The sequence below is a fragment of the Trachypithecus francoisi genome, unplaced genomic scaffold (assembly GCF_009764315.1).
Source record: "Trachypithecus francoisi isolate TF-2019V2 unplaced genomic scaffold, Tfra_2.0 Lachesis_group3, whole genome shotgun sequence".
Taxonomy (NCBI): Eukaryota; Metazoa; Chordata; class Mammalia; order Primates; family Cercopithecidae; genus Trachypithecus; species Trachypithecus francoisi.
This window is the reverse complement of record NW_022681468.1, coordinates 139,055,761-139,068,004: the sequence shown is the minus strand read 5'-3', so window position 1 is coordinate 139,068,004 and position 12,244 is coordinate 139,055,761. Positions and strand designations below refer to the sequence as shown.

Below are 12,244 nucleotides of genomic sequence, written 5' to 3'. Positions count from 1 at the left end.
CCTTACTCCTTATACGAAAATTAATTCAAGATGGATTAGACACTTAAATGTTAGACCTAATGCCATAAAAACCCTAGAAGAAAACCTTGGTAATACCATTCAGGACATAGGCATGGGCAAGGACTTCATGTCTAAAACACCAAAAGCAACGGCAACAAAAGCCAAAATTGACAAATGGGATCTAATTAAACTAAAGAGCTTCTGCACAGCAAAAGAAACTACCATCAGAGTGAACAGGCAACCTACAGAATGGGAGAAAATTTTTGCAATCTACTCATCTGACAAAGGGCTAATATCCCGAACCTACAAAGAACTCAAACAAATTTACAAGAAAAAAACAACCCCATCAAAAAGTGGGCAAAGGATATGAACAGACATTTCTCAAAAGAAGACATTCATACAGCCAACAGACACATGAAAAAACGCTCATCATCACTGGCCATCAGAGAAATGCAAATCAAAACCACAATGAGATACCATCTCACACCAGTTAGAATAGCAATCATTAAAAAGTCAGGAAACAACAGGTGCTGGAGAGGATGTGGAGAAATAGGAACACTTTTACACTGTTGGTGGGATTGTATACTAGTTCAACCATTATGGAAAACAGTATGGCGATTCCTCAAGGATCTAGAACTAGAAGTACCATATGACCCAGCCATCCCATTACTGGGTATATACCCAAAGGATTATAAATCATGCTGCTATAAAGACACATGCACACATATGTTTAATGTGGCACTATTCACAATAGCAAAGACTTGGAATCAACCCAAATGTCCATCAGTGACAGACTGGATTAAGAAAATGTGGCACATATGCACCATGGAATACTATGCAGCCATAAAAAAGGATGAGTTTGTGTCCTTTGTAGGGACATGGATGCAGCTGGAAACCATCATTCTTAGCAAACTATCACAAGAACAGAAAACCAAACACTGCATGTTCTCACTCATAGGTGGGAACTGAACAATGAGATCACTTGGACTTGGGAAGGGGAACATCACACACCGTGGCCTATCATGGGGAGGGGGGAGGGGGGAGGAATTGCACTGGGAGTTATACCTGATATAAATGACGAGTTGATGGGTGCTGACGAGTTGATGGGTGCAGCACACCAACATGGCACAAGTATACATATGTAACAAACCTGCACGTTATGCACATGTACCCTAGAACTTAAAGTATAATAATAATAATAATAATAAAAATGTTTTAAGTAATGGCTGCATTGTTGGAATAAATGTGATAAAATCTCAAAAGTGACAACTTTGAAGGATGACATTTGAATTTTGAGTTCTTCTGTATTTATTAAGAAGTCAGTCATTTTATGTTCATCGTTACATTCGTCAGTTGTCCAGTGAAATGGTTACAAGTATTTATTGGAAGAAAGATACTAATAATAGATCATGAGGAATGTAGAATATGTTGAATGAAATGGCATGAATTCAAATTCTTTTTCTTATCCTTTTTTTTTCCTGCTCTGTTAACCTCCTTATTTTCTTTCCCAGATATTTAATTTTGGTATTCCAAACATGGGGAGCAGATATTGTTTGTGGGCATTTGATGATGGAGGTGACAGCAATTAAGTGTCCCAAACAGGGACCAAAGGGACAAGGGAAAGAGACAGGAACCCTTCAAACCCAGGGAGGAACTTATACACTTTTACCTGCAACAGATGACAGCATCTGTTACTATAGTACTGAACTAGGATCTGGGGGCTGTGGCAGGGCCTTGTAAATACTGTACATATACATCTACTACCCTCAGAGAAATGACATTTGGCAAAACTGCTAAGCAATTATATAATATATGCTGTATTATTGTGAAATGGAAGATGAGGGATGAATTTAAAATTTGTTTCCAAAATGGACCTCAGCTCATGCATTATTTCAGAAGAGGAACATATTAATTGGCAAGGCGAATCATCGTAGAGGGAAGACAGTTGCTCTTTTACAGTCCCTAGCAACCTGAGAATAAAGTAGTAGCAAACCTAATTTATAATTCTTACCTGGAGCACCCTATCTCAAATGGGAATTCCTAGAGCTGAGTTAAAGTACATCCCTAATCTTTTGAAGCTTAGTTACTTGGTCCAAATTTACATCTGTATTTGAATGGTCTGAATAAAAATAACACAAGGACACACTGTGGAAAACCATGTATTAGATGATAGTATTGTCAAAATCTGGGCAAAGATGACTCATGTTTAAAAATATTCTTTTTCTAGTGTTTCATATCATTAAGAAGCATATTTTGTGTATGAAATGGCCTTATGTTGCTTTCTTATGTATTTTCCTATTTATTTATTTATTAATTAATTATTTGAGACAAGTCTCGTTCTGTCACCCAGACTGGAGTGCAGTGGTGTGATCTTGGCTCACTGCATCCTCCACCTCCTGGGTTCTGGTGGGTTCTCCTGGGTTCTCATGCCTCAGCCTCCCAAGTAGCTGGGATTACAGACGCCTGCCACCACGCCTGTCTAATTTTTATGTTTTTAGTAGAGGCAGGGTTTCGCCAAGTTGGCCAGGCTGGTTTTGAACTCCTGGGCTCAGGTGATCTGCCTGCCTCAGCATCAGTGCTGGCATTACAGGTGTGAGCTACTGCACCTGACCATATTTTCCCACTTTTTAGATGATCTGTATGTATGCGTAACAGAATATTTGTGTTGATCATAACTATGTATGCAGATGAAATAAATAAGAAAAATCTTTAAAATAGTTTGAGGCTCCTTTTAGGCTCCTTTTGTACCTCCTGCCCCTTTTTGCCAGTTGTGGATTGAGTTCCCTGGGAAGCACATTCTGTGATGGCATTTAGTATGCAGAATAATTAGGAGTCTCATTGGGATCAACATCTATAGAAGGAAGGAAAAAGAAGCAGGTTTGGGTAGAAGTTAAGATGCAATGCATTGCCAGTGACAACCTCTGCTGACACCGTGGGGAGCTCTGGAGCGGGAAAGACCCTTCAGAGTTGTCCTGAGTTGAACCAAGATGGATGGCAAGGACTTTATACTTCCATTCATCCATCACTGGATGTAGGCTGCCTTGGAAGGAGCGTGATCTTGGGTGAAGTAGCCCTCTGCAGCTCAGGCAATCCCTGAAGAGGCTGAGAGCTGATAGCACTCCCAACAGCTGGTCAACAGTCCTTCATTGAAGAGGGATCCGGATGGAGCAGCCCATTGTCCTCCACATCTGCCTTTTGTTGTTGTTGTTAAACTACTATTCAAATCATTTATTAGTAAAATTTAGAGACTTGTTCTCCTTTTTTTGTGTGTGTGTGAATAAAGGTAATATTTTGGTTAAAGGGAGTATACAGAGACTATAATACTCTTGTGGATATTCACAAATTCCCTAGAGGTGCTTCTTTTGAGAATTCTATTCTAGAAATGTTAGGGGTTATTTTTGTGGTTCCCATGACCACTTGGGATCTGCTTATGGCAACTACAACCAATTTTTGTCTAAGAGGTTTATTGTATAACTTTTTTTTTTTTTTTTAGAAAACTCTTTTAGAACCTGGAGGAAGAAAGGGGGAAATGAAGATATTTGTAAAGGGATACTCAGCAGTAAAAATCATTGAGAAGGAATGAACCAGTTCCCTTTAGGGCATTTTTAATTAACATTCAGTTTTTCCTTTAGCTACTTACTTCTTAATAGCATTAATTCTTCACTCAGTATGAAGTGTAATTACCTGCTTTTGCTTTGTTTTGGGCTCAAAATCATATTGATCATGATTCCAACAATTTCAATACTAATAATAATTAGTAGAAATATTTCTGAGTCTTCCTTTTTGTTCATTTCATGATCAGTTCATCTTGTAGTAAAAATGATTTTTTTAAAATGCCATTTTGGACCATGACAGAGATGCTTAAATGAGTCAAGTGCCAAGGACACATGGTTTGTTTTTTTTTTTTAAACTCCAGTGTTATTGAGATATAATTGCTAAATAAACATTGTATAGCTGACCCTTGAACAATATGGGTTAAACTGTGTGGGTCCACTTAGTACACAGATTTCTTCAGTAAATATGTTGGAAAAAGTTTTTCAGATTTGAGATAATTTGAAAAAACTTTCCAACAAACCATGTACCCTAGGAATATCAAAAAATTGAGAAACAATAAGATTGTCAGGAATACATAAAATATATATAGATACTAGTCTATGTATTAATCGACTTTATGTTATTAGTAAGGCTTCTAGTCAACAGTAGGCTATTAGTAGTTAAGTTTTGGAGGAGTCAAAAGTTACATGTGGATTTTTGACAATGCAAGGAGTCAGTGCGCCAACCATGTCCATTTTTCAAGGGTCAGTGGTATGTATTTAAGGTGTGCTATGTGATGTTTTGATATACCTTGTGAAATGATTACCGCAATCAAACTAATTAATGGACGCATAGCTCTTATATGAGAATAATAGAGATGATCCTTGGCTATTTTAGCCTACACTTATTAGTCACTCCAGATTCACGACTGCAACTTTTGTGACAACATTAGGATTCTAAATTTGGCCCTGGACTTACTGCCTAGATGCCTTGTTTAGGCTTTTTGGGTAGGACACCTGGCTCCTAAATAATACTTTAATTCTTTTTCAACTTAGGTGTAAAAATTCGTCAGCCTCAGGCTTTTTCCTAAAATCTTACTTTTTTCTTTTATAGATAAAACTTCATTGCATTTTGATAAAAGTACACTTAATAATAGTTGAAAATGTCGCTAGTATGCATAGTGAGAAAAACCTTTTGGATTAAAGTAAATTTATGGGGAGCATGTATTCACGGCAACTTGAATTTATGTCTCCTGGGTTGTAAAATTAAAGAAAAAATACAATGTAAATTTATACATAGGAGTACATTTGAATGATGTTTTTGCTTTTAACAGGATTTTACTTAATGAATTTGTATAGGTTTAATTCCTTCATATTGCTAAGAAATTTGAATCATTTCTCATCTTTAACCCATCAGAATTAAAGGTATTTTTGAAAAGTCAATGGGCCAGGCACGGTGGCTCAAGCCTGTAATCCCAGCACTTTGGGAGGCCGAGGCGGGCGGATCACGAGGTCAGGAGATCGAGACCATCCTGGCTAACACGGTGAAACCCCGTCTCTACTAAAAAATACTAAAAACTAGCCGGGCAAGGTGGCGGGTGCCTGTAGTCCCAGCTACTCGGGAGGCTGAGGCAGGAGAATGGCGTAAACCCAGGAGGCGGAGCTTGCAGTGAGCTGAGATCCGGCCACTGCACTCCAGCCCGGGCCACAGAGCGAGACTCCGTCTCAAAAAAAAAAAAAAAAAAAGAAAAGTCAATGGAAGAAAGAAACTGATTTACAGTAGTTCTATTTTTGTAGGACTTAAGCAATTAAGTGAAAATTAAATGCTATGAAATTTTTACCTAAGTCTAGAGTTCTGCAGCCTTAAATCAAACCCTTTGACTAGAGGGTGGAGGGATGTTGGCTATAACTAAAATAAAATCTAGAGATCGAGGTTTTACTTCTGGTGTGTAGAATATAATGTGGCAGTTGTTTTTAAAAGGCCACGGACATTGATATGTTTTGAAAGAATGCCTCAAGAAAGTAACTATTAGCAGTTATTTAAGTTGACTTGATTTTATTATCAAACTCTTTAGGACAAATAGCTTGAAGCTAGAAGGTATAAAGAAATTGTGGGGGAAAGAAGGCTATCTTCCCAAGAAGGAAAGCAAAACTGGTGATGAAAGTGGAGCTCTGCCTATTCCTCAAGAGAGTATAATGGAGAATGTAGATCAAACTATAACAAAAAAGGATCAATCTCAAGTTCTTACCCAATCTAAAGAGGAGAAAGAAAAGCAGCTGCTGGCATCATCATTATTTGTTGGGCTAGGATCAGAAAGTACAGTCAACCTGGTAAGTAATCCGTTCTATTCCTCTAAGAATCGTTGTTGTCTGTTTGTACAAAAAAACTGGCTCTATAAAAGCTCCTGGCTGTCATTTATTTGTATGGTGAGAAGTGGCTTCCCCAGTTCTTATTCACCATCATGTCCCAGCTCCAGAACCACTAATGACATACCTTTTATATTCTTGAAAGAGAAAATGCAGTTGGCTCAACTTGAGTCAGGTGTTCTCTGTAACCCAGTCAGTGGACAAGGGTCAGGCTCCAAATAGTTACAGGTGTGACCACGGCCACTCTCACCCCTGTGGGTGGATGGGGCAGTTCTCAAAGGGAAGGGGGATGATGATAATCATTCAACAATGTTGGTCTATCTTTGTAAAAAGTACTCCTCAAAATTGTATTACATAAATTGTATTCTCCCAGAACATTATTCAGCTCTAAGAATGATCAATAATATTGCTTTGTAAAATGAAAAAATACTTAAATGATGTATTAAACAAAAAGTACAGAGTATAAGGTTTTATTTATGCCTTGTTTATACCTAAGGCTGAAAAGAATTATACAAAAATGATAATTATATTCAGATACTAAGATTATGATTTTAAAAGTTTTTATACTGAGAAATTATTTTCATAGTAAAAGAATGACAAGTTGGAGTGAAGGACAGGTGCTGTTTTTGAGCATCTGAGAATACCATGTAATGTATCCTCCTTTTGGTGGCTAATGAACCCACCTTGTACAAAATTTTCATTAGAGTGACATCCCAGCTCTTTCAACCTCCTCCTCCCATGGTGAAATTTCCCCTTCATTCCTGTCAGTACCAGGCCAGATGGTATACCATACTATGTACTCTTTATCTTTGTCTCTTTCTTTTCTAGACTCACCAGTCTAGATCCTGTTTCTGTCAGACTTGATATTCTCTCTTAAGAAAAAACAGATTCAGCCTACAAATATTAATAATTAATGTACCTTAATATTTTCCGAGTTGACATTTGCAGATCAGCAGTAAAGTGACTGATCTTGGGTTTTTGAGTTGTCCTGGTAGGCTGTGATGAGACCAGTGGAATGCTCTAGGAGGAACACACCAAAGTCAGATTACACCCAGGCTCATGGAGCCCTGATTTGTGAACCTCATTGCTGCCTATTTAACAAGTGCATAGCTTTCAGGTAGATTTTTTCCTCAGGAGAACATTCAGGGTGATACTAGATTTTTTTGTGGTGAGTTGAAATCAGAAATGTTATGAAGATGTTTTTTCTATTAATGATGCTAAATCCTTTTTGGCTTACCTCTTATACTTCCCCCTCATTCTCACTCAGCTGTCACTGAAGAGTAGAAAAAGGAGTGTATTTCTCTGTTTTATGAGACCCTGAATTCTGTGAGGAATTGTGTTGTAACGTAGATGCGTCATAAAGAAGGGGGAACAGTTAATGATGACATAAAATTAGCATGTATCCTCTCACTTCTCAGCCCCGACCCTTCCTCTGATACTGGGGCAAAGCAGAGACAGGATTGGGACTGAATGTGCTCCTTCTGTGTCATGCCTCATTTTGGATGGCTGTTTTTCTCCAGGAATCCTGTTCCCTGCTGATTTTTCTTACGTTAGCGTTCTCAGTTATATACATCAAGACTCTATTGATGTATGTCATTTTAACTAGCTTTTATTTTTAGGTCTGTGATCCATTTTGAATTAATTTTTTACATCACTTTAGAAAGGCCAAGGTTTATTATTATTTTTTCACCTTTGGCTTCTTATTTCGCCTTTTTTTTTTTGAGACAGTCTTACTTTGTTACCCAGGTTGGAGTGCAGTGGCATAATCTTGGCTCACCGCAACCTCTGCCTCTCAGGTTCAAGCAATTCTCTTGTCTCAGCCTCCCGAGTAGCTGGGATTACAGGCATGTGCCACCAAGTCCAGCTAATTTTTGTATTTTTAGTAGAGACGGGGCTTCACCATGTTGGCCAGGCTGGTCTCAAACTCCTGACTTCAAGTGATTCTCCTCCCTTGGCCTCCCAAAGTGCTGGGATTGCAGGCGTGAGCCACCATGCCTGGCCTCACCTTCATTTTTAAGACATTTTTTTTCTGAGTATGCTGTGCTAAACTGTTTCTTTTCTTCAAGCATTTAAACAAAGATGTTGCTACAGTGTCTTCTGGCCTGTATAGCTTCTGAATACTAGCAGATTGACAGTGCAGAAGAAAAGATCATTAAGCTTGAAAACAAAGTAATAGAAACCATCCAAAATGAAACATAGACCAAAAAAAAAAAAAAAAAAATGCAGAGAGCATCGGTGACCCAGGGGACAGTAACAAGCAGTCTAATATACATCTGGTTTTTTTTTTTTTCATTTTTTTTTAAAGACAGAATCTTGCTGTATTGCCCAGGCTGGAGTGCAGTGTCATGATCTCAGCTCACTGCAACCTTTGCCTCCCAGGTTCAAGCAATTCTCCCACTTCAGTCTCCTGAGTAACTGGGATTACGTGCACCACCACGCCTGGCTAATTTTTTTTTTTTTTGGTAGAGACGGGGTTTCACCATGTTGGCCAAGCTGGTCTCGAACTCCTGGCCTCAAGTGATTCACCTGCCTCAGCCTCCCAAAGTACTGGGATTACAGATGTGAGCCACCATGCCTGCCCTCTAATATACATCTAACTTGAGTCCCATAACTACTGAAAATAACTAGTATTTAACAGTTATTAGTAACTATTGAAAATAACTACAGTAGTTTTTGTGCCCCCTTGTTTTTGTGTTAATAAAATGTTAGTTCTTGTTTGGTGACTTCTGAATTTGGAGGTAAGAGACAAAAATCATCTGTTCAGAGTTGGAAGAAGGTGTTGGGACTTGAGGAGAGTGACAGAGAAGATACGAAAAGGGAACTAGAATTCTGGTCAACTAGAATTATGTAAAGGATGCTGTGTAGTGTCAAAGCACCCCGGGGGGTGGAGATGGAGAGTAGTGCCAGTCTGCTGCACTGATTCTAAATAGAACTTTGAGAGGCAAGGGAACACTTGAACCATCACTCCTCTTACGTAGATTCACAGACCATTCTTCAGAAAGTTTAGACCAACAATGACAAGTTTGCCATTCTGTCTCCTGAATGTGTGGCAAACATCACTAGTCAGTTATTGAATTCTTTCCTGCTGAGTGTTCCAGTCAGCTGCTGCCAGTTAATTCTTGAGGTAAAATCAGTTTTTCTTTCCTGCTTACTAACTCACAGGCCACAAAATCATGATTATTATAGATGACTAAAACAGAGGTTGGGTCATCCCTGCGTTCAAGAGTAACTTAGGCTTATACAGAACAACTATGGCAACTCAAAAAATGGCTAGTTTTCTCACTGTTTTTTAATTTGTTCAGTTCTATACTCTAGTATTCTGAAATCTAACAAGTTTTTTGTTCATGACTGACTTTTTGACCTTATTTCTTTTTCTGATTCCATGTGTTTTTTTTATGAGAAACAAGATTTAGCTAATAGTTCAAAGTTGTATAGCTGTCAGAATTTTAGGTCTTAACATTTTATTTATCTCTGATTCTTTGCAAATTTATTCTTTGTAGTTAGAACCTCAGCAAATTGTTATATTGCCGAGTTGAAATTATAGATGAATGTTTAAAACTCATGACTAGTAGAATGATTTCTTTTTATATTATGATGTTTTATTTTTGCAGCTGGGAAAAGCAGATACTGTCTCTCACAAGTTCAGAAGGAAATCAAAAATCAAGGAAGCTAAAAGTGGTGAAGCATCCAGTACTCATAATATGACCTGTTCTTCCTTTAGTTCTTTGTCAAATGTGGCATATGAAGATGACTATTACTTGAATACTTTGCACGATAGAGGAGACAAAGAATTAAAGACATTTTCTCTCAATTCAGAACTTTTGGATTCTGAGTCACTCACAGAACTGCCCTTGGTTGAGAAATTCTCAAATTGCAGTCTGTCTACACCTTCATTGTTTGCTGATAACAGCATGGAAATTTTTCACCCTCCTCAATCTATTGCAGCCTCAGTTGCCAAGGAAAGCTCTTTAGCTTCATCTTTTTTGGAAGAAACTACTGAATACATACACTCAAATGCTATGGAAGTCTGTAATAATGAAACCATATCAGTGTCTTCTTATAAAATTTGGAAAGATGATTGTTTATTGATGGTCTGGTCAGTCACTAATAAGAGTGGTTTGGAATTGAAAAGTGCTAACTTAGAAATTTTTCCTGCAGAAAATTTCAAGGTAAAATTTAAAGGTATTATTGTTTTATTTTCAGTGTGTATTTTGTGTTCTCTTTTCCTGCGCTCTTTAAATGTCTCGTTCACTTTTGTCATAAACACTAAAATGAAACTCTCAAGTTATTTAGCAAAGTGGAAGATTAAGGAGTAAGGATATTGAAGAATAAATGTGTATACTGTTTACTTCTTTCTGTCACCAATTTATTTTTACATATTAAGTGCTCAGACATCAGTTCTCTTTCTTCCCTAGCTCTGACAGATTGCCATTGTGATTGCTGGAAGTATGTTTAATTGCATTATTGTATGGATGTCCTTGGTGGAGTTATAATGAGATTTGACTAGTATATTTATCTTCCACAAAACTGGCCCAGTTTCTTCTATGAGCTAGAATGTGTTGAATGGGATATTGTCTGGGCCACTGACCAGAGCAAAAGTTCCTGATACTAGATGTGCTTTACAATCACCCGTGGGGCCGGGCGTAGTGGCTAACGCCTGTAATCACAGCACTTTGGGAGGCTGAGGTGGGCAGATCACGAGGTCAGGAGTTTGAGACCAGCCTGACCAACATGATGAAGCCCCATGTCTACTAAAAATACAAAAATTAGCTGGGCGTGGTGGTGCGCACCTGTAATCCTAGCTGGGAGGCTGAGGCAGGAGAATCGCTTGAACCTGGGAGGTGGAGGTTGCAGTGAGCCAAGATTTGCACCATTGCACTCCAGCCTGGGTGACAGAGTGAGACTCCATCTCAAAAAATAAAAAATAAAAAAATAACCTGTGGAACTTAAAAAAACAGACCAAACCCTTCCCAGTTGCTTTAACTTGAGGGTAGAGAATGAGAATAGATGACACCTGTATTTGTATTTATATTTAAATTTTTTAAAAAATTATTTTTAAACTCTCCTATCTTTAAAAACCTAGGGCCAGCCAGGACATTTACAGAGTTTTAACTGTAATGCCATTTGTTAACATAATTTTGACCTGTGTACAATTATTATTTCATTATCTGTTCTAGTGAATTTTTCTCAAGTGAAGTTGTCAGTCATCTTCATAATGTAGTTTGTTATTAACTTCCTACATTAGTATGATTTGTACCACTTCAATAGAAAATTGGTAGTCATATAATAGTCTGTATTGATCCCTTCCTTCTTCAACACTTTTGTTACTTTTATTTGCAGGTCACTGAGCAACCTGGATGCTGTTTGCCTATAATGGAAGCAGAAAGCACCAAAAGCTTTCAATATAGTGTGCAGATAGAAAAACCTTTTACAGAAGGAATTCTTTCTGGTTTTATTAGTTATCGTATGATGGATACTCATTCTGCTCAGCTGGAATTTTCTGTAAACTTATCACTATTAGATTTCATTAGGTAAATGTTTTGTGAAATATTAATTCAAGTTGTTCATTCACCAACTATTTTTTAGACCTCTTCTGTGGATGGAGGCACTAGCTGGGTGCTAGGGAGTATAACAGTTAAAAACTACACACAGTTCCTACCTTAGAGGAATTTCTAGTCTATGGAGGAGACGTGGTGCAATTACATACATACATATGTAATTATGAATTGTGCTATGAAGAGAACATAAGTGGTACAATGAGGGATTATAATGAGAGACCTGATTTAGGTTGGAGTTGGTTGGTGACCTGGAAAAACTTGTGAGAAAAAGTATTATTTAAACTAAATAATTCCGAAGATTCTGCATGGCTTTTAAAAGTTTCTCTCATTTGTATTTTATTCAATTATTTCATAAAATCTGTTTGTTAAGCTTTAGAGAAATGTAAGAAAATTGCTCGACACAGTTATTAAACTTTTATTAAACATGCAGTTTTTACCATTGTACTAGGCACCGTGCAGTGTTACCAAAATAATTGAAAACAATATCTTACCTGCTCTAATTTTGTTTTATAAATGTACTGTTTTTGAACATTAAAAATATGAAGGCTGCCTGAACCCAGAATGCAGAATACCAATGAATATCTCTCTATATATTTTTAACCTCCACATGTCACTTCTGTTACAATACAATGCTCTAAATTTTGTTCTCTTTTTTTGTTTTGTTTTGAGACAGGGTCTTGCTGTGTCACCCAGGCTGGAGTGCACTGCCACACTATGGTTCACTGCAGCCTCGACCTCCCAGGCTCAAGTGATCCTCCCACCTCAGGCTCCTGAGTAGCTGGGACT

At 37.7% G+C, this 12,244-nt stretch overlaps 1 protein-coding gene across 2 annotated transcripts in view; it reads left to right on the top strand.

The window, feature by feature from the left end:
• Positions 1-12,244, top strand: part of AP4E1 (adaptor related protein complex 4 subunit epsilon 1) — a 102,656-nt gene that overhangs the window by 75,225 nt on the left and 15,187 nt on the right. For both annotated transcript variants that reach the window (XR_004432001.1, XM_033190123.1), the window contains exons 17-19: positions 5,609-5,864; positions 9,512-10,069; positions 11,241-11,431. Coding sequence is in view for 1 of the 2 variants with exons in the window: in XM_033190123.1 (XP_033046014.1) it covers positions 5,609-5,864; positions 9,512-10,069; positions 11,241-11,431 (1,005 nt within the window). In the remaining variant the exon portion in view is untranslated. The remainder of the gene's footprint in view (positions 1-5,608; positions 5,865-9,511; positions 10,070-11,240; positions 11,432-12,244) is intronic.